We start from the raw sequence: 22690 nt of genomic DNA on the forward strand, positions 1-22690 counted from the left end.
GAGGCTCATAAATCAGTGATGTGACTGTTAAACCTTAAAACTTGTAAGATGTTTGCACCCTTTGGCCCAACAGTTTTTCTTCTAGAAAAGTATCCTGGAGAAATGAACAAGAGATATAACTAAAGATTTAATAATAACAATTTGTTTCTGTTTTGTGTGTGTTTTTCATTTTGCATCCAAACAATGCTGTTTCTGATGATCATATGATTTCTGGAGAGCCACAGCCCAGGATCTTATTCAAGGTTATCAAAAATATTTCAGTTAACCTAATGAACACTTCTTAGAGAAAACTGTGTAGGGCCAACCCAACTACACAACTTAATCCAGCCTTGAGCATTGGAATCACCCCATATGTATGTCAGCATTAATCTTTGCTGAACTTCAAAAGAGAGTTAGTTACCTATGGGGTAAGGAACACTAAACCCAAGAATCAGGCTCTGTACAGGAAGTTGAATGAGGGCTTAAGGATACAGTTAAGTGGCAGAACATACACTGGACGTGTGCCCCAAGCACCACAAGACAAACCAAACCAAAAGCCTTGGAGTATTCAGACATCCCAGTCTCAGAACTCCGTACAAACTACTGTGAGCCTGTTACACGCTAAGAAACCAAACTTACACATGAGGTAACCTGCTCCAGCACCTGTTCCTGAGCATCCAGGAAGCCCGGTCAGTGTTGGGTACAGTTTGTTGTAAGTAGGTGGAAGAACTGTTGAGAATATAGACCAAAGTCATTCCATTCATTTGGTCTCAGACATATCTGTCCTGCAGGGCAAGGGACTTTTGTCAAAGGAGGTATTCTAGAGAACCTTACATCCCGGAAGCATCTACTCCTGGAGCTGGTTGGGCTCTAGAAGTCTTGGCTTTTGCTCCAGGATAAGTGTCATACTTTTTATTTATAGTCAGCAGTATACAGTCTTGCATCAGTTGGGAAGAGGGACCTCAACTGAAGAATTACCTTAATCAGATTGGCTTATGGAGAGATTGTGTCTTGATCGATAATTATGTGGGAGGGCTCCAAACCAATCCCTAGGTAGGTGTGTCTGGGCCTATAAGTAAGTAAGCAAGCAAGCAAGCAACATTTTTCTACGGTTTCTGTATGAGTTCTGGCCCTGACTCCCCACAATGGACTTTGACCGGAAATATAAGCCAAGCAAACCCTTTCCTCCTCTAAGCTGCTTTTTGGTATAGTGTTTATCACAGCATCAGAAAACAAACCAGAATGGTAACTTTAAAGTTTGCCTGAGGTCTTCCAGGCATCGTTCTCCGTGCTCTAACAACCTTAAATTCCATTGTCTGTAGCAATTTGCACCACATAGTTTTACACTTATGAAACTCTGTTCTTCAGCATCGTAGCAGTGGTGGTAGATCAAATATCTATAAGATTTAAACTTTGAAGCATATTACCAAAGTGCTTTTGATCAGTGAAATTTCTTTCTTTCTTTTTTTTTTCCCCCGATGGGGATTGCATTGAATCTGTAGATTGCTTTTGGCAAGATAGCCATTTTTACAGTGTTGATCCTGCCAATCCATGAGCATGGGAGATCTTTCCATCTTCTGAGATCTTCTTTAATTTCTTTCTTCAGAGACTTGAAGTTCTTATCATACAGATCTTTCACTTCCTTAGTTAGAGTCACGCCAAGATATTTTATATTGTTTGTGACTATTGAGAAGGTTGTTGTTTCTTTCTCAGCCTGTTTATTCTTTGTGTAGAGAAAGGCCATTGACTTGTTTGAGTTAATTTTATATCCAGCTACTTCACCGAAGTTGTTTATCAGGTTTAGGAGTTCTCTGGTGGAATTTTTAGGGTCACTTATATATACTATCATATCATCTGCAAATAGTGATATTTTGACTTCATCTTTTCCAATTTGTATCCCCTTGATCCCCTTTTGTTGTCAAATTGCTCTGGCTAGGACTTCAAGTACTATGTTGAAGAGGTAGGGAGAAAGTGGGCAGCCTTGTCTATCCCTGATTTTAGTGGGATTGCTTCCAGCTTCTCACTATTTACTTTGATGTTGGCTACTGGTTTGCTGTAGATTGCTTTTATCATGTTTAGGTATGGGCCTAGAATTCCTGATCTTTCTCCTCATCTAATGAGATGGTCATGTGGTTTTTGTCTTTTTTTTAAATTTAGCCCATTTATTTAAACTTCTCAAAATTATTCCATTTCAACATTTTTTACATTTATTTATTTATACTGTTTTTTTTTGTTTTTGTTTGTTTGTTTGTTTGTTTTTGGTTTTTCGAGACAGGGTTTCTCTGTATCGGTTTTTGTCTTTGAGTTTGTTTATATAATGGATTACGTTGATGGATTTCCATATATTAAACCATCCCTGCATCCCTGGAATAAAACCTACTTGATCAGGATGGATGATCGCTTTAATGTGTTCTTGGATTCGGTTAGCGAGAATTTTATTGAGTATTTTTGCATCGATATTCATAAGGGAAATTGGTCTGTGATCAGTGAAATTTCAATTTGACTGCCCCCCAAAGTGGACAAGAAGGTCTACCTCCTGCACGCACTTGTGGTATTAATGCTGCCTTTCCAGCCTCCATTAGGCAAATTAACACTGGGAGCCTTCATCTTCTTTCTCTTCAGAAGTTTATGGGTCATTTGATTCCTACTTGTGTCTCTCCCACATTTTTCTTTGATACAACTACTTTTCCACTGTAAAATGCTGTGTCCCTTTTTTTCTCTGTCTGTTTGCCTTTCAGTATTGTTTATGAATTGTTATTTTTTTTAAGCCTTAGAAAATTGTTTTTGAGTTTCATGCATTTAGCAAATTGTATCTTATATCTTGGGTATCCTAAGTTTCTGGGCTAATATCCACTTATCAGTGAGTACATATTGTGTGACGAAGACCAAAGTGTGGACACTATGCCCCTTCTTAGAATTGGGAACAAAACACCCATGGAAGGAGTTACAGAGACAAAGTTTGGAGCTGTGACGAAAGGATGGACCATCTAGAGACTGCCATATCTGGGGATCCATTCCATAATCAGCTTCCAAACGCTGACACCATTGCATACACTAGCAAGATTTTGCTGAAAGGACCCAGATATAGCTGTCTCTTGTGAGACTATGCCGGGGCCTAGCAAACATAGAAGTGGATGCTCACAGTCAGCTATTGGATGGACCACAGGGCCCCCAATGGAGGAGCAAGAGAAAGTACCCAAGGAGCTAAAGGGATCTGCAATCCTATAGGATCTGCAACAACAATATGAACTAACCAGTACCCCCCTGGAGCTCGTGTCTCTAGATGCATATGAATCAGAAAATTGCCTAGTCAGCCATCAGTGGAAAGAGAGGCCCATTAGTCCTGCAAACTTTATATGCCTCAGTACAGGGGAACGACAGGGCCAAGAAGTGGGAGTGGGTGGGTGGGCGAGTGGGTGGGGGAGTGTGTGGGGGACTTTTGGGATAGCATTGGAAATGTAAATGAAATAAATACCCAATAAAAAAAAATAAAATTGTTTTTTAGAGTTTAGCACATTTGAGGCTTGAGAAATGGCTCAGTGGTTAAGAGCATTTGTGGGTTGTTTGTTTGTTTGTTTGGTGACAGACCCACATTTCACTCCCAGAGCCTATATGATGATTTAAAGCCATTCATATTTCCAGGTGCAAGGTACCCAGTGCCCTTTTTTGGCGTCTGTGGGCACTCGGCAAGCATGTGGTGCACAGACATATGTGCAGGCAATATACATAGAGTGAAAATAAGTAAGTAAGTTAGATCCCACTTTGGGCCTGTCGCTGGACCTTCTTTTCTTCAGGCTCCTCTCCATGTCTATCCCTGTAATTCTTTCAGACAGGAATAATTATGGGTCAGAGATGTCATTGTAACCCATGAATTATTGATACTAGAGACACTTCAGTGTCGTACAGTTTGCCTCTGCACTCCCCGCCAGAGGCTCCCATCCTCCCCCCTCCCCATACACACCCCCTTTCCCCAACACACACAGCAGCAACCAAGATATGCAGGCAGCTGGTTTCTGGGCTGCATCCTCCTGCAGCAGCTCGGGCTCTCTCCCCCTCCCCTAGCATTAAAATGGCACAATCCATGATGAGGAGGTTCTAAGGAGATGTTTTCTCTCCTCTGAGTCTCCAAAAACTAACACTCCTGCTGATAGGAACTCCAGGTTCCTGTCCTTGAGACCTTAGAAAAATAACAAGCTCAGGAGAGACCATAGAAAAATATAAAAGATAAACAGAGGTCAGGTCACAGACAGTTACAACTGGCCATAAAATTAGTCCTTAAACAGACACCCATTACCCCCCCACACACACACACACACTTCAATACTATTTCACCCTCTACTACCCTTTTCTGTAAATATTCACACTATTCCTCCTAACTATACTGTATATAAACCCAATATTTTCTAGACTCAGGATCGCTTGCCAACATTCACATGGTGAGTACGAGACAGACGATCTGGGTTCAAACTTAAAACAATAAAAAGACTCTTTTGTGAGTTACAGCAGATTTCACAATTCTTGGACTTGTCTGGGTTTCCCATAGACTCAGGACATAACAATGTAACTGTGGGATGGCAACCTCATCCCTCACTTGATGCCCTGTCTTCCTGCTGGAGGTAGGCTCTATAAGTTCCCTCTCCCTACTGTCAAGCATTTCATCTAAGGTCCCTCCCTTTGATTCCTGAGAGTCACTTACCTCCAGGTCTCTGGTGCATTCTGGAGGGTCTCCCCAACCTCCTATTTCTTGAGGTTGCCTGTTTCCATTCATTCTGCTGGCCTGACACTATGGAGCATTCAAAAATGGGACCTATCATGACTGCCCCCTGAAAGACCCAACAAGCAGCTGAAAGAGTCATATGCATATATTTGCACTCTGCAGAAGAATGGGCAGAAGCAGCTGACCTCTGTTGTTGAACTAGGGAAAACTGATAGAAGCTGAGGAGAAGGGAGATCCTGTAGGAGAACCAGTAGTCTCAATTAATCTTGACCCCCGAGATCTCTCAAAACACTGGACTACCAAACAAACAGCATACACCAGCTGATATGAGGTCCCCAACACACATACAGTAGAGGACTTTGGGCCTGTGTTCATTCAGAGATGATGCACCTAACCCTCAAGAGACTAGAGGCCTCAGGGAGTTAGAGGTCAGGTGGGGTGGGGTGTGGGGGCATCCACGTGGAGACAAGGGGGTGGGGAGGAGGTGTGGAATGTGGAGCAGTCAGAGGGTGGATGGGGGGCAGGGAATGGAATATGGCATGTAAAAAATAAGTTGTTTAAAAAATAAATAAAAGCATTTTGCATTAAATAAGTTTTTCAGCTATTATTATATTCATTTATTTACTTTAGGGGAGGGAAGGGATGAGGATGGCTCAGTGGTTAAGAATACTAACCACTCTTACAAAGGACCAGGATTTGATTCCCAGCACTCACATGGTGGCTCACAGCAGTCTGTAACTCCAGGTCCAGAGGATCAGATACCCCTTTCTAGCCTCTGTGGGTACCAGGCATGCGTGTGATGCATAGACATGCATGCATGCAGGCAAAACACTCATTGACATGAAATAAATAGACATAAATAAATCTAAAACCATGTTTTTAAAGTACATTCTTCTAAAGGACAGAAATGTAGTCTATTGATGGATCGCCTGCCTAGCATGTAGAAGGGCTGGGTTCCATCCCCAGCACTGCAAAAGTGAGTGAATAAACAAACACAACATGTGTCCTTATACACACAGCATTTATCCTTACACAGTGTGTGTCCTTATACACACATGTGTCCTTACACACACAACACGTGCCCTTACAGTATATTTTAAGCCATTGAATAATTTTTGTTCTTAAACTAGGTGTCATATCACATCCTGTAATACTTATACCCGAGAAGCTGAAATGGGAAAGCTGTGAGCTCAGCACTGTGCTGTGCCACATAACAAGATGACAGAAACAAACAGACAGACAGACAGACAGACAGAGTGTCATGGTGGTGCTACCCTGTAATCCCAGTGCTTAGGAGACAGACAGACAGGGCACTCATGGATTTGAGGATATTCTGATCTACACAGTAAGTCCAAGACCATTTAAGTTACACATTGAGATCTCTTCTCAAAAGAAGCATTGGCTCAGGGTGTGCCTTGGTGGTAGAAGGCTTGTCTCACACAAAGCCCTGGGCTTCATCTCTGGCACCATTAAAAAAAGAAAGAAAGAAGGAAAGGAAGAAAAAAAAAGAAAGAGAGAGAGAGAGAGAGAGGAAGGAAGGAAGGAAGGAAGGAAGGAAGGAAGGAAGGAAGGAAGAAAGAAAGAAAACCAACAACAACAAATAGTCTTTTCAAAAATATAATTTGATAACTTCACATTTAATTCCACTTACCAGTATGGTAGACCATTAAGGAGAATGAGAAAGTAACATCAAAACTGAGTACTTTCCAGATAGCAGGCTACCAAAAGAAACGTCAAAAAGATTTCAAGGACATATTTCTCAGGTTCTTGCTTTTGAAGAAGAGTTGCAAGTTTTGCCAAGTTGGTTGGAAAATGAAAAGAGAAAAACTAGATATAGTGAAGAAAGGTTCCCTGTGTGAACAAGAGAAGAAGATAAGGGCTCCACCAGAAAAACGAGGCCAGAAGTGGAGGGAAATTGAAGAAAATTTGACCTTGGATTCAGCTACTTGTAGAAGTTTAATAGGTATTGGGCTTTTAAGTGTAATATATGTTCTAAACATTTGTAGTAAAATCCCCCACCTATAAACCTTCAGAGAATCTACAGTGGTGAGAAACCTCATGTGGAAAGGGCTTTATTCAGCACTCAAACCTTCTAATGCACTGAGGAACCATTGTGTGGAGAGACCTGTTAGATGCAATGACTGTGGGAAAGCATTCCCCCAAAGTGCTTATCTTCTGAACCACCAGAGAATCCACACTGGGGAGAAACCTTATAGATGTGAGGTATATGGAATGGGCTTCTGTGGACACTCAGGCCTTATACATCAATGATAGCATTCAGAGGAGATTCATATAATGTAATGTATATACAATATAATGTAATGAATGTGGGAAGGTGTTTTTCTCAGAATACTTACCTTATTCAACACCAGAGGCTCTGCAAAGGGGAAAAGCCCTATAAAAGCAATAAGTCTCACAAAGCTTTCATTCTAAAAAAGAGCCTTATCCTGCATCAGAGAATCCACTCTGGGGAAAAGCCCTGTTGTTGGGGTTGAGGAGTCACCCCACAAACCACATGAACACATGAACACCAATCTCAGTCAGACAGGGAAATTTATTGAATGCACACCCTAAGACTAATGGATCGGGCGGGGGGGGAGGGCTGGAGAGATGGCTTAGCAGTTAAAAGCACTGACTACTCTTCCAAAGGTCCTGAGTTCAATTCCCAGCAACCACATGGTGGCTCACAACAATCTGTAATGGGATATGATGCCCTCTTCTGGTGTGTCTAAAGACTGCTACAGTGTACTCATATACATTAAATAAATAAATATTATTTAAAAAAAGACTAATGGATCAGGAATGCAGCTTCAGTCTCAGGAGCTGGGAGCTGCGACCTCAAACATTTCTTAGGGCTAGCTTATGAAGGCTAAAACCACAAAAACCACATTGAGCTCATATGCAGGTACAGAAAAGTGCTGCCCGGTGGTCAGCCCTGACTCAAACTATTTTAGACATACCAGTTCACGTTGACCTTTAGTTTGCTGGGTCCTACATGAAGCTAGTAGTTGTGGGATTTCTTAAGGTTAACAAGCCACATAACATACAGGACATATAACAGGGTGTATGGTCAGCATGACCCTCCTCTGAGTCAAGTTATTTTTCTGCATCAAAGACTGGCAGGCATATTACAACAACAGTATGAAATAGCTGGTGGGCATGGAACAAAATGGCTTCAGTTTTGTGAGGGAGGCAGGACTCAACGCCTATAAATGTGTTGGATGTGGGAAAACATTTGCTCAGATCATGTACCTTGTTGACCATCAGCGACTTCACAGTGCAGAGACTCTTACAAGTGTAAGGAATGTGGAAAAGTTTTCATTCTAAGCAAAACCCTCCTCTTACAGCAGAGCCCAAACAGAGGAGAAAAACTTTGATTGTAAAAAGTAGGGAGATGTTTAGTTCCAAGTCAAACCTCACTGACCATAAAAGAATGCAGAGCAGAGAGAAGCCTTACAAATGCACCCAGTGTGATGAAGCTTTAGCCAGAGTGCTTATCTGTGTGTCATCAGAGACTCCACAATGGAGAAAAGTCCTACGGAGTATGGGAGAGTTTTTATTCCTAAGAAGAGCCTCATTTTCCATGGAAGCTTCCACACTGGAGAGACTCTCCATGAGCGCAAAGACTGTGGACTCAACAGAGACCTTTCTGACCATGAGAGACTCTGTCACGGGGAGAAGCCATATAAATGTGGATAGTGTGGGAAAGCCTTTATTATGACCAAAAGTTTCATGGTCCTTCACAAGCTCCACACCCAGGAGAAAGCATTCAAGTGTGAGGGCTGTGGGAAGGTGTTATCATTCAAGCCTGCTCGTACTGTAGAGTCCACACTGGAGAAAAGCCCTTTGAATGTAGTGAGTATAGGAGAGCTTTCAGTTCAGTCAGGAACCTCACTGAGCATAAAGCAATCCACAGTGGTAAGAAGCCTGTGAGTGCAGTGAGTGTGGAGCATGCTTCATTTGGGGGGAGGGGAAAGCCTCATTGGGCATCAGAGGGTTCACGAAATCCACAATGTGGGGAAAAATCTTATGAATATCATATATGCAGAAGAATCCTTACCCCTAGCAGAAATCTTATGGTCCATCAAAGAATTCACACTGGAGGAAATAAACCTATAAATGTGGAAAGTGTGGAAGAGATTTTAGTCAGAATGAAAATTTGGTGGTACATCAGAGAATACACACTGAGGAAAAACCTTATGAGTGTGAGAAATGCAGCAAATCTTTTGCCTCCAAGAGAAATGTAATTGGCCACCATAGAATCCACACAGGGGAGAAATCCTATGGATGTAATGATTGTAATAGAGTTTTTAGGGAAAAAATAAAACATCACCGTACAACAGAAAGTTCACACAGATGAAAATTACCATGAGTGTGTGGGGTTCACAAAGGAATTCTTATGGACTTCAAGACTTCATCAATAACAAAAGTTCATACTGTGGGAGAATTGTTTGGGCTGCAAATATGAGTCCATTGAGTCCCAAATAGAGATTTGGGAAATCTAGGTAGGGCTAGGCATATGCATTAGTATAAGAGTGCTGACCAGCATACACGAGATCCTGGGTGTGATGGTCTGAATATGCCCGGCACTATTAGAAGGTGCGGCCCTGTTGGAATAGGTGTGTCACTGAGGGTGTGGGTTATAAGACCCTCATCCTAGCTGCCTGGAATCCAGTATTCTGCTGGCAGCCTTCAGAAGATGTAGAACTCTCAGCTCCTCCTGTACCATGCCTGCCTGGATGCTGCCATGTCCCTGCCTTAATGATAATGGACTGAACCTCTGAATCTGTAACTCAGCCCCAATTAAATGTTGTCCTTTGGTCATGATGTCTGTTCACAGCAGTAATGCCCTAACTAAGACACTGGATTTGAACCCAGAACAGTAAAAAAGAAAAATACAGTCATATGTGAAACCGCACGCAATCCCAGTGAAGTAACTGTTGAATATGACCCCTAGGTCTTAATAGGGAAAACTCATGACCGCTCTTACAGACAAGTTGAAGGAACTTCACCTAGATTTCTAAAGTCTAGAAAAACAATCTCAGTTCTAATTAAAAGATAGTTTGTACCAAATCATTTATTGTGACTCTGGAAAGAGGCTTTGGAGCACTTTAAGACCGAAGAAACTGAGTTTGTCTCATAAAAAGTAATGGTGAAGTTGTAAATGATAGCAAAATAAACATTTTCTTAAGATGGTGTAGGTGCTACAGAAAACCTATATAATAGTTTAATCCAGAGTTGTGATACAGTTCTGCTGCCTGAGAACAACCTGTGAAGAGCACTGGATTTAGAATCAGAAGACATGGGGTTTGGAGTCTGGATTTCCCCTATACTATGTGATGTCATTTATGGCCTCAAACTCCTGGTGCCCCAGGCACAGCCTCTTGAGAGCTGGGATCACAGATGTGAACCAGCAGTTCTTGGCATGATACTGTGTAATCATTTAAGATTTAGCCAATGAGGAACCTGAGTGAAGGGTGCTGCCTTCCTCTGGGTTTATCATTTCAAACACCCAAAACTAAAGAGCCATAGCTGGAGTATTGTGAAACTCATTTGGGGGGCATCTCTGCCTGAAACGTTTGTGAGCTTTGTTATTGTTAGGTTTGATTTTTGTTTTGAGGACCCGGTCTCTCTATGTAGTTCTGGCTAAGCTGGAAATCACTATGTAGATCAGGCCAACCTCCAGTGCACAGAGATCCACAAGATTATGGTATGGCTCTGTGTGCTGGTGTGCACCACCACTTCTAACGGTTTTGAAATCTTTTAAGACAGTTAAGTACATCTGAATATGAATGGTTGTTAATTTTTCTTATTGGCAATGATGGTGGTATACTTGGAATAAAGAATTTTACTGTTTATAATTTCCAAAATTGACCTTAATTATATATGAGAATTAAGGCAAATATTGTCGAGATGAAGGATAGGGGTATCCTCTATCCTATGAAGGATAGGGGTACCATCCATCAACCTTTCTGTACCATTTGATATTTTGAAGATAAAAATGCTGAGGGAATTTTCTAAGATCGTGAGCTCTGGTAGGTAGGTGCTCGGCTTGGGAGAGTGCCGCTGCCTGGCCGGCAATTGCTCTGCCCGCCCTGGGCACCGAGGTGTACGACCCCCGTAGATTCCTAGAGAGGCCGGCCTGCCTGAGGAGCCGGAAGCCCGGCGCAAGGCACTTCCTGTCCGGTCATTGTTCTCAGCCCCGTTGCTGCTGAGAGACTCTGGAGTCCCATCCGCGAAGCGGCACGGGCCCGGCTGGACCTTCGTGGCGAGCCGGTCGCAGCGGGCGGCGAGGGGCGCGGGACTGTCCTCCACCGGACCATCGCGGGGCCGGGAGGTAGCTCGGGGTGTCCGGGCCGGGCGGCGAGCCTGCTGGTGGGGATGGAGGAGGGTGGCCTGTGCAGATGGCTCCGGCCTGCTGGGGCGAGGGGCCCGACAGTCTGGCCAGGAGACTCAGGCACGTGGTGGGACGAGTCTCAGAGGCTCTCCTGCCAGAATAACCCGCCAGAATTACTCTTTGAGGCCGTGGTGAAAAGCGTGGCATTACTTAAGAATTTAAGTTTGCACAGTGAAGTTGATGTTGGAAAATGAATATGAGTACCCTGAAGTAGCAGCAGAATAAGGCAATTTAGTAAACATTAGCACCGGTTTCTAGTAAAAGAACCAAAGAGGGATAGAAGTACAAACTTCAAACTCCTTATATACAGCTAAAATAGATTGTTTGGCTTTATTTAAAATAAAACAAAACACCTGTCGGCTTATCTGAAATAAAGAGGTCCCGTTAATTAGTAGTCGTGTGCCTGGCTTTATATGCTGTTTTAGAAAGCAGTTTGGCAATAAATATAAACCCTTAAGCTAGTGATCTCGCAGTTCCTTCTAAAGGAGTAATGCAGCTGGTCAAAGGAATTCTTTGTACAGGAAACTATTACCAAAATAAGCAATAAAGCCCACGTTTGTAAAGAAAAGATTGTAAATTTAGAATGCTCTGTCAGAATAGTGTGTGTGTGTGTGTTCTGTATCTAGTGTATATTGAAAGACAAGACTGCTGTAAAACACTCATTGAGTCAAGAACTGGTTGTAGCTCAGTGGCAGAGCATTTGTCTAGTATACATTAGGCCTTTGCATGGATTCCCAGCACGGTAGAAACAACAAGCGAAACCACCAGTACAGAAGGGTGAACCCTGCGCAAGTGCAGTCTGAAGGTGCACACACTGGGGACTGGGTAGGGTATCACCCAATTTGTGTATGTATATGTTTATGCGAATGTATGTATAGGTCAGTTTTATGTGTTTATTGACAATTATAGATTATTTGTGCAACAATTAAAAATAAGGATAAACAAGGTCAACATGAGTAATTTTGTTTTACAACCAAAATTTAGTCTTATCAAATATTTGGAAGATGTGGGAACTACAAAAATGAAACAGACAAAAAGAACCTCAAAAGTACTTGTAGTCATACTCTCTGAAATAATCATTCTTTTCTCCTTGGTAGTGAATCTCTGTAAGATCCCCTTTTTAAAAATAAGTCTAGCTGGGCAGTGGTAGCACACCTCAGCACTTGGGAGGCAGAGGCAGGCAGATCTCTTGAGTTCAAGGCCAGCCTAGTCTATAGAGTGAGTTCCAGGAAAGCCAAGGCTATACAAAGAACCTCTGTCTCAAGGAAACAAGAAAACAAAACAAAATCAGTTCCCATAGTAAAAACAAACTGTAAGTAAAATAATAATTATCACTGGATTGGAACTTTTCCTTACTCTTTTTCTATATAAAAGTTTTTACAGTTAAAATGTTAATCTTTCTTTCTTTCTTTCCTTTTTCTTTCTGAGTCTCAGTATGCAGCCCTGGGTGGTCTGTGTAGACTTCCCAAGTGCTGGGATTAAAGGTGTCTACTACCAGGCAAAATATTATTTTGTATCAGAAATAAAAAGTGGTTTATACATCTATTTTTGTTATTTATAGTCAGCTCCTATCATTTGAAGGAGAATGAAACATTATGAAACATTACTGTTTTACTGTGACCACCAGCCGAGGACTAGTAACATCAACCAGTGGCTGTGTGTTATCCTTGCTAGATTTGCTGTTAACTCTCTTTTCTGGTGTTGCAGTGAATAGCTCATCTTGGCTCTGGAGACTTGAAGGTTAGATGGAGCTTGACCGATGTTGGGTATCCCTCAGCTATCAAGGATCCTGCATTGAACAGAGAAGATGACTGCAGAATTGAAAGAGACCATGGGCAGAGCCTCTTGGGACCCAGAGAAGGTGAAAATGGAAGAAGATGATGAAAGTGTCATAAGTCAGGCATCCAGCCAACAAGGGTACTCTGAGAACGGCAAGGACTGTGCCCCAGGGGAGGGTCCTTATGGAAGCATCAGTGTATCAGAAGATGAGGAAAAGGTAAATGATGATCTCGGAGAGAAGAGAAATGCAGACCCCAAATAGTGTCACAGGCCCTCTGCTGCCAGACCCGACTCCATTTTCCTGATTAGGGCTCTGACCTTTATTCCTTTGCAGTATAGTGAGATTTTGCCTTCTGAATGATGTGCTGGTTCTGTAGGTTGCAGCTTCCAACCATCGATACATAGAACTTGATCGTGACAGTATCTGGGTGCCCTCATTATACTCTTATTCTAATCAAACCAGATTCTGGGAATAAGACCTGGGTTTCTGTGTTTTTACAAATACATTTGGTGACTCCATCCAGTTCCTTATCATAGTTAGTGTCTGCCCTCCGAGGTATTGATGCAAGTGTAATTAGGTGTACGAGGTCTGGGATGTTGCTGCAGATACTGCTCATCTATAGGCAAATAGTTCAGCTCAGCCTGGCCTGAGTTCCTGAGTCTCCTGCCTTCACTACCCATGTGCTGGTATTAAGGGCATGCATAGCCACACTTTGGCTTGCCCTTAATGGTTTCAGGCACACCCCAGGTTCTTTCAAAAGTCTTCCAGAGCGCTCTATGAGAGTATATGACCAGAACCTTGGTAGGTTTGATCTTTGGGGAGCAGAAAATCCTGCTGAAAAATGTGTCCCAGTACCGCCCGCCCTCAAACTCTGTTAACCAGGAGTGACCTTAAAGCTCTGATCCATCTGCAGCCACTCCCCATGTGCTGGGCTTACAGATCTGTGCCAGCACACCGTGAGGTGAGCGCTGTGCGATCTAAGCTCCTTAAAGCCACACACCCTGCTGGTCTAAGCTAGGATTCACCAACAGTATAGGGTGTGTGTTGTAGAGCTGAGTGATGTTACAAATCAAAGTGGTAGCTTTGCTTCTCCACCCAGGTCTCCTTCAACACAGTCTCTGTGAGCTCCAGGAATGGGTTTTCATCCTTGAAGCTGTAATCACAGTGCTCCAGCCTTCAGTCCCTTCATAAACAAACTATATCATTTGTTTCTAGGGTCAGGAAATGTTCCAGGAAATGGCAGTGGTGCTAAAAGCAACACAGGAGGCTGCTGCTGCTTCACCCCTTGGGAGCTACTCGTTGGCAGGGACTCTGGCCGAGAGTGAAATTCTGGAGCCTCATGGGAACCCAACCCTAACAGGTAAAGTTCAGCTCCCTGGTCTCAGTCACATTAAGACTGTGGACGGGTGTCTGCTTTCTCTTTTTGAGTCACATAGTGTGAAGTGTTGACCCTGTCAATCGTTCAGAGCTGCTCGAATGGTTGCCACGGTGCGTGACTCGTTTCACACAGGCTAAAGGCCACAGAGCTGAATTCTAAGCTCACTTTTTCATCGTGCTTATTGTTCAGCACTTTTCATGTCCATACACATGTAAACCCATGTCTTCATGGTTTTATGGTTATTTATAAGTTGCAAGCAAAGGATAGTGCTCTGTACATTTATTTTCATTTTCTTTTCTGAGATGGTCCCATGGCCCACACCAGCCAGGAATTCACTAAATAGACAAGACTAACCCTAACCTTGAGTGTTGGACTCCTGTCTCTCCCTCCCAGGTGCTCCCATGTGTGCTGGGATTAAACCTAAGGCTTCATTCATGGTAGGTAAACCATTCACCAATCAAGTTACATCCTCAGTCTTAAATGTCTTAAATATCTTAAGAGAAGGCTCGACAGGTAAGAGCTCTGGGTGTTCTCCCAGAGGACTTGGGTTTAATTCCAAGCACCCACATGGCAGCTCACACCTGTCTATAAGTCCAGTTCCAGTGGACTCCCTCAAAAATTCATGTAGGCAAAATGCCAATACACATAAAATAAAACGAAATAATTTTTAAAAGCAACTTTAGGACTAGTGAGACAGCTAAATAGGTAAAGACTCCTGATGACCTAAGTTTGATCCTGAGACCCATGTAGTGGAAGAAAGCAATGCATTGACTCCCAGAAGTTGATCTCTGACCATCACACGTGTGCTTTGACAAGCTATCTCCATCTTTTAATAAATATAATTTTAAAATTCTTAAAAGATACCTTTAACTTGGTATCATTGCTTTTAACCCCAGTACTCTGGAGACAGCGACAGTTGAATCTCTCTAAGTTTGAAACAAGCCTGGTCTACATAGCTGGTCCAGACCAGCCAGGGTTACATAGTAAGACCCTGTCTCAAAACAAACAAAAAATACCTTCAACATGATTTCATTAGTATGGAAATGGTTTAAAAAGTTAATTCAGGCATTGGTCATAGTGGCTCACTCCTTTAATCCCAGCACTTAGGAGGCAGAGACAGCTTAGATCCCTGAGTTCTAGGCCAGCCTGGTCTTCAGAGTGAGTGAGGACTACACAGAGAAACCTTGTCTTAACAAATTAAACAATAGTTCAGGGCTATCAGATAGCCTAGTGATAAAGGCAGTTGTTCAGTCCCATGGGACTACATGGTAGAAAGAGTCAGCTCCTGCAGGTTGTCCTCTTGACTTCCATATGCACACTGGCATATACACATATACACAAAATACAAATGCTGGAGGGTGGGGTGACCAGTTTACTCAAATACAGAGATTAGAAGGTATCCAAGAAGCAGATGGAGGTGTTCATCTTTTCTGATTGTAAGAGAACGCAGACTAAAAACAGTAAGGTGTTCTCATTAATTAAATCAATCCTTTTTAATGTTGTTTTTGTTATCTTGGTTTGCTGTTTTGTTTTGAGATAGGGTCTCTACATAGCCCTGGCTGTCCTGAAACTCATTTATGTAGAAGACCAGAGTAGCCTTGAACACACAGATAGCAACCTGCCAAATGCCTTCCAACTGCTGAAATTAAAGGTTTATACCACAACACATTGCCCATGAAATCAGTCTTGATTAACTGGCAGAATTTTGCCTGTGAAAGGGGGTTGAGAATGTGTTTGCATGGGTCAGAAATGTCTCAAGAGGGAAAAATTATGCTTCGTAACTAAAGAGGACACAAAGTAGCTTAGAGAGCCAACTTCATGTAAATTTCAAATCTTTTTTGTTTTTTATGCCAGTGTCTCCTGTAGTTTAGACTTTGAACCTTTGAACGTCCTGTCTCTACTTCTCAGATGTTGAGATCACAGGTGTATACTATCATGCCCACCTGATATCTTTTTATGATTAGGCTTTAATTATGCATGTGTGTACGCACACCACAGTGCACATACAGAGGTCAGGAGACACTTGTGGAGTTAGCTTTGCCCTTCCACTTTTAAATGGTCCCAGAGGTACCGGTAGCAAGAATTTATACCTGCTAAGCATTATATAGATTCCATGTTTTTTTAAAATAATGAAGGGTATGAGTTTATAGATCAAATTGTAGAGCACATATTTAACATATTTGCTGCCTTTTGTTTATTCCTCTGCACCAGGAAAAAAAAAGTATTAGGAAGTCAGATACTGACATGAGAACTTACTGATGCTCTGGCTGTGGTTTGGTGATAGGATATTTGTATGACATTGTAAGTCCCAAGTCCTTTGGAAGAGCAGCCAGTGTTCTTAACTGCTAAGCCACCCCTAGCCTTGGTTTGGTTTGGTTTTTGAGACAAAGTATCTCTGTTTAATCCTCACTGTCCTGGAACTTGCTGTAGGCCAGGCAGGCTGTCCTCAGACTCAGAGCCATCCTTCTTTCTCGGCTACCCATGTGCTGGGATTACACATGTGTGTCACCATATCCAGATTTTATCCTTCTTTTGCTATCATTTTCACACACACAAAAGCCTAAGTTGGAAGGCCCTTTGTTTATGGAAAGGGATTTTCTATAATTAACTGATCAGTGCTCTGCTTATCTACACTAGCCAGCTGCTCAAGGAAAAAGACGGGCTGTGGAAGGGTTGGTATCCTTCCTAGCCAGTCACAGTGGTCAGACTTCTGATAACCTGAGTGTCATCTAGAGTTTTGGTCTGTTGCTCTGGTTAAGTGTCTGGTATTGCTGACAAAATTAAGGAAGGAAGTTTCTCTTTTAGTGTACAGTGGTTTGAGTTCAGAGTAGTTTGTACGGAAAATGATAGCAGGATTATGTGGAAGATGAAACAGTTCATCGCAGGAAGAACAGGGCCTGGATCTGAAGTTTCCAGAACTTCCCCCAAAACACTGCTGGCTAGGGGCAAACATTCAGCATGTGGCCTTATATGTGACACTCTTACCAGAACCATAATAGATTCTGGTGAGGGCAGGTGTGTGGCAGAGCACAGACCCTTCTGTGGTATTCTTCTCTTTGATGAAGTCTTTTATTTTCCTGACCTTGGTAAGCCTGTTCTTTTTATAGGTCAGAGGAAACTAACAATTATATTTTCTGTTTCTTGGTACAGGTACCAAAAGCAAGAACCTAGAGTTATTGATTCCTAAAAAGGAGATATGTGATGACTCGGAGAAGCCCCCCATGATTTTAGGAAGAATCCAGAAAGGTGACCTTCAAGGACCTGAGTTAGGAGAATCTTGTGAAAAGGGAAATGTGTTAAAAGGGCTGAGGATAAGGAAGGAAAAGGGAGATTTGGGAGAAGCAACAGTGAAAGACTGTCCATTGTCTGAAAGCTTCCGAGACGAGGAAGAATCCAAGAAGTCTAGGGGGAAATACAGCCTCAGATCTGCTCCTGGTAAAAATCAGAAAATACAGCCTGGGCAAAAGCCATTTACATGTAGCGAGTGTGGGAAAGGCTTTAGTCAGAGTGCAAATCTTGTTGTGCATCAACGAATCCACACTGGGGAGAAGCCCTTTGAGTGTCATGAGTGTGGGAAGGCCTTCATTCAAAGTGCAAACCTCGTTGTGCATCAGAGGATCCATACTGGACAGAAACCCTATGTCTGTGGAAAATGTGGGAAGGCTTTCACTCAGAGTTCAAATCTGACTGTCCATCAGAAAATCCACTCCTTAGAAAAAACCTTTAAGTGTAGTGAATGTGAGAAAGCCTTCAGTTACAGCTCGCAACTTGCTCGGCACCAGAAAGTCCATATAACTGAGAAATGCTATGAATGCAATGAGTGTGGAAAAACCTTCACTCGAAGCTCCAACCTCATCGTCCATCAGAGAATCCACACTGGGGAGAAGCCTTTCGCCTGCAGTGACTGTGGCAAAGCCTTTACTCAGAGTGCAAATCTTATTGTGCATCAGAGAAGCCACACTGGTGAGAAGCCGTATAAGTGTAAAGACTGTGAAAAAGCCTTCAGTTGTTTTTCTCACCTTATTGTGCACCAGAGAATTCACACTGCAGAGAAACCTTACGACTGCAGCGAATGTGGGAAAGCCTTTAGTCAACTATCTTGCCTTATTGTCCACCAGAGAATTCATAGTGGAGATCTCCCTTATGTGTGTAATGAGTGTGGGAAGGCCTTCACTTGTAGCTCATACCTACTCATTCATCAAAGAATCCATAATGGGGAAAAACCTTATTCGTGTAATGAGTGTGGGAAGGCCTTCAGACAGAGGTCAAGTCTCACTGTCCACCAGCGAACCCACACAGGAGAGAAGCCCTACGAATGTGCTAAGTGTGGTGCAGCTTTTATTTCTAACTCACACCTCATGCGACATCACAGAACCCATCTTGTTGAATAGCAAGGAAGAGTACGATGCCCTGCTTTTGGTCATAACCTACTGCTCCTAATAGTAGGCACTTCTGTTCTTTATTCTTCCTTTGCCAAAATGAGGACTATACCCTTTAAAGTTTTATTTTTCTGGAAGGTAATGTAAAAACACATTTAGAGGCTAATTTAAAGAAAATAAAACTTAAACACCTAAAAGTCAAGGACTTTGTTTTAACTGTATGTATCCTAAGCAGTCCTGTTTTCTAAACAGAATGAGGGTTTTGTTGTTTTTTCCTCTCATGCATATACATACTGGTCTTAATCCTGCTAGGTTTCTAAGATCAGATGAATTCATGCATTGTGGGTGGTTTTGGAGCAGACAGATTGTGACTTTTAAAGGAATGGGTCCTATAAATTTATTCGTATTTTAAAGGGATGGATCCTATAAATTTATTTATTCGTATGCATGTATGAATTGAGTTTATTTGGAGGAAGTTTTTTGCTCAGTATTTACTTTAAAATTATGAGTTGATTGACCTTTGATCCTGTCCAAATCACATAAGCCAGTGAATTTCTATACTGATAGATGTGTTCATTACCCAGCTAATAACAACTTCTCCCAGATTCAGTTATAACTCTCGTGCCTGTAACTGCTCTCGTAACGTTTCTAGTAGGGGAGAAGGGGCTACCCTTGTCACAGCTGTCATAGGTACTCCTGCTGCATTGGGTCATCCCCTCTTCCTAGGCTGGTCCTGCAAAACCTGGTTGAAAATACCAAAGGCCCACTTCCACAGATGCTGGAATGTGAAAGCTTTTTGCCAGGCCTGTTGATAAGCATTAAGAGTAAAGCCAGGAGGCTACAGAGATGGCTTAGTTGGTAAGTGCTATATGCATAAGCCTGAAGACCTTAGAATTTAATTAAAAGGTAGACATGGTATGAGACTGGAGAGATGGCTCAGTTGTTACAAGCACAGCGAGGTTGTGGAGGACCCAGGTTTAGCTCCCAGCACCCACATTTGGTTCAGCCACTTTCACTCCAGTTTCAGCAGATCTGACATCCTCTTCTTTCTTCCGCATGCTCTGGGCATAGACATGGTACTCATTCATACATGCAGACCAAACAGAATAAAACTAGAAAATCTTAAAACAAAAAGGTAGACATGGTGATGCACATCTGTAACCCCAACAAAGAGGTAGGAGGGAGTGGAGAATATGGTAGGAGAGATGGGTGGATCACTGAAGATCTTTAGCCAGCCAGACTAATCAATGAGCTAGTTCGGTGTGAGGCCCTGTCTCCAGAGGTAGAGATCAATCAATGGAATCTCTTATTAAAGTTGACCTCTGGCCCCTACACACACACTTAATTGTACACAAAATAGAGCCAGAAAAATCATCCCACTCTCAAATGAGGATACTAGTTGTGGAGTGAAACATTGCAAAGCATGAAGTCATACACAGATATTTTGGCAGCACACCATTTTACTCCCGAGTTAATTCCTTCTGCTTTGGGAAAAGGTGTCCTTGGGCATTTGTTCCTTGGTGATTTGTCCATCCCACATCTATCATTTCTCCACAAGTCCCTAGTTCTGCCTTCCCTAAGCTTCCTGTGATTGTAACTCCTTTGGGAAACTCAGAAGTTATGAAGGTTCCAAGGACTGCACATTGCAGCAAGCTTTGCTCAATGGGAGGCCATACTAGGTATCTGATTTTCTTAAAACCACCATGTAGTGCCAGGAATTGAACTCCGGTCCCCTGGAAAAGCAGCTGGTGGTCGTGACATTTTTTTTTTTTTAAAGTGGAGGCAATTTTATGTCTCTCAGAGTCTGACCTTTCGATCTTGCTTCTTTAGATTGTCCCCCCTTGCCAAATGGTGCCATTTTATCTACTACTAAGATGTTTGGCTAGTCTTTGTCTCTGCTCTGATTCCGTAACTGGTCTAAGAATATTCCTGTTGCTTGGAAAAAATAAATAAATAAAAACCTATTTCTCAAGACACAGACAATTGTTCTCATGAGGTAAACATGAGAAATCTAGGCTCTACTATTCCTAAAATCTACTTAGTCCTCTGCTTTCAGCATCCCTTAGGTCTCTAATAGATATTACCATTTTAATCAAAGTAATTGTTTATAGTTTCTGCTAAGTGTCAGACTTATGATTAAGAAACCTGACTTAGGGCTGGTGAGATGGCTCAGTGGGTAAGAGCACCCGACTGCTCTTCCGAAGGTCCAGAGTTCAAATCCCAGCAACCACATGGTGGCTCACAACCATCCGTAACGAGATCTGGCGCCCTCTTCTGGAGTGTCTGAAGACAGCTACAGTGTACTTACATATAATAAATAAATAAATCTTAAAAAAAAAAAAAAAAAAAAAAAAAAAAGAAACCTGACTTAGCTGGATGTGGTGGCACACAGCATTGATGCCAGCACTGGTGGGGCAGAGCCAGGTGGATTGAGGCCAGCTTGGTCTACAGAGTCTCAAGACAGCCAGAGCTACATGGACCCCTGTCTTGAAAAAACAAAAACAAAACACACAAGAAACCTGACTAAGGTTTACTTAAAAATCTGTGTCAAGCCTTATCCAAGTGCTATACCGTAGTTACATTTTAATGCACAGTTTGTTCAGTACAGTTAACACTGACCTTCTGGGTGTTAATTTGATAACCACACTTGGGAGTCTATGCTGATGTGGACAAATGGTCAGAGAACCAGTATTTGGCCACTACCCCCCAGGTCAGCTCAGTCCCAGGGACTATAGACACAAAAGTCCCTACAGCTATGATAAGTTATCTGTCCTCTTGGTCAGAGAAGGCATGAGAACCTAGTACCAGCAGTTGGAGTCTAACAAGTGCACCTACTGCAAAGGAGAAAGGGCAGAAGGAAATGCCCTCAGTGCTTCCCAGTGATCCCACATGGTCGGCAAAGACCATAACTCAGCCCAACAGATGGCACAGCTGGTAAAATGCTAAAGGAACCCAGTGTCTTTCCCGTCTATGGGAATCAGAGGACTGTATTTCAAACTGGCCTTAAAAACAACAAATGGCTAATTCTGACCACCTACATGGTCTTAAACACCTAGCAAGAAAGCAGGAGCACGTTGGAAACTGATAACAAACCCTAAACTTTAAAAGGGCTATGCAGTTAGTCCAGCTTTACAGGCCTTTGCATGAGTTACTGACACACTAGATAGGTATTCACAGGCTTACCAGTTATAATCAGATTAAAAAACTGCCCTCTCAATTGTAAGCAAAATGTTTATATACTGTTGGTAATCTTAATTTCTCCTTTGCTTCAAAAGATCTAAAAAACATCTGCCTATTTTTTAGATCTTGTATGCCAAATATGACCATTGGAAAAATGTATTTTTTCCAGTTTGTATTTTTAAAGGTTTATTTATGTGCATTGCTGTTTTGCCTGTGTGTGTGTCTGTGAATGTGTCAGATCCCCTGGAACTGGAGCCACAGACAGTTGTGAGCTCCTATATTGAGTGTGGGGAATTGAACCCAGGGCTTCTGGAAGAGCAACCAGTGTTCTTAACTGCTAAGCCATCCTCCAGCTCTCCTCCCTCCCTCTCTCCCATTTTTTCTTCTCTTTGAAAAAGGGTTTCTCTGTGCAACAGAGCCTTATCTCTGGCCTTGAACTCACTGAAATCTGCCTGCTTCTGCTTTCGGAGTAATGGGATTACAGGTGCGCCTTAAAAGTGTGCCCCACTATGCCAGGCTTCCTTTTTTCTTTTTATCTATTTTCCTTTCGGATGTTAGCCAGGCCCTGAGCACATGCTCCCTGTGGGATGGACTTTTTCACTGTTTCTTGGAAATGTCAGTTTTCTTTTGCCGCCTGGCTGCCTGTTGACCTCCATTCCAAACAACATGGCTTTCTTTCTTCCTCTTGTTCATTTACTTTCTCCTAGCAGCTGTTGAGATTTATAGCTTACTGGTCCATTGTTTTTGTTTTCCTCTATGCTCTCATGACATTGTTCTCAAATTTCCTTCTGAGTCTGGTTCCAAATTCTTTTATTAATTTGACTAAAACTCCCAAAAGGGAACCTCAGTTTCCCCAGTAATAGCCCTCCCACAAAATAAA

At 42.4% G+C, this 22690-nt stretch overlaps 1 protein-coding gene and 1 pseudogene across 1 annotated transcript; both read left to right on the forward strand.

The window, feature by feature from the left end:
- Nucleotides 1-1124: 1124 nt before the first annotated feature.
- On the forward strand, nucleotides 1125-11287 carry Znf197 (zinc finger protein 197; annotated as a pseudogene).
- On the forward strand, nucleotides 10891-19034 carry Znf35 (zinc finger protein 35). Its single transcript, XM_021171246.2, has 4 exons — nucleotides 10891-11033; nucleotides 12801-13089; nucleotides 14089-14233; nucleotides 17402-19034. The coding sequence occupies exons 2-4, from the start codon at nucleotides 12901-12903 to the stop codon at nucleotides 18640-18642; spliced, it is 1575 nt and encodes a 524-aa protein (XP_021026905.1). The 5' UTR covers nucleotides 10891-11033; nucleotides 12801-12900; the 3' UTR covers nucleotides 18643-19034.
- Nucleotides 19035-22690: the final 3656 nt, after the last annotated feature.

This window comes from Mus caroli, unplaced genomic scaffold, assembly GCF_978045245.1.
Source record: "Mus caroli unplaced genomic scaffold, Mus_caroli_1 scaffold_11, whole genome shotgun sequence".
Classification (NCBI taxonomy): Eukaryota; Metazoa; Chordata; class Mammalia; order Rodentia; family Muridae; genus Mus; species Mus caroli.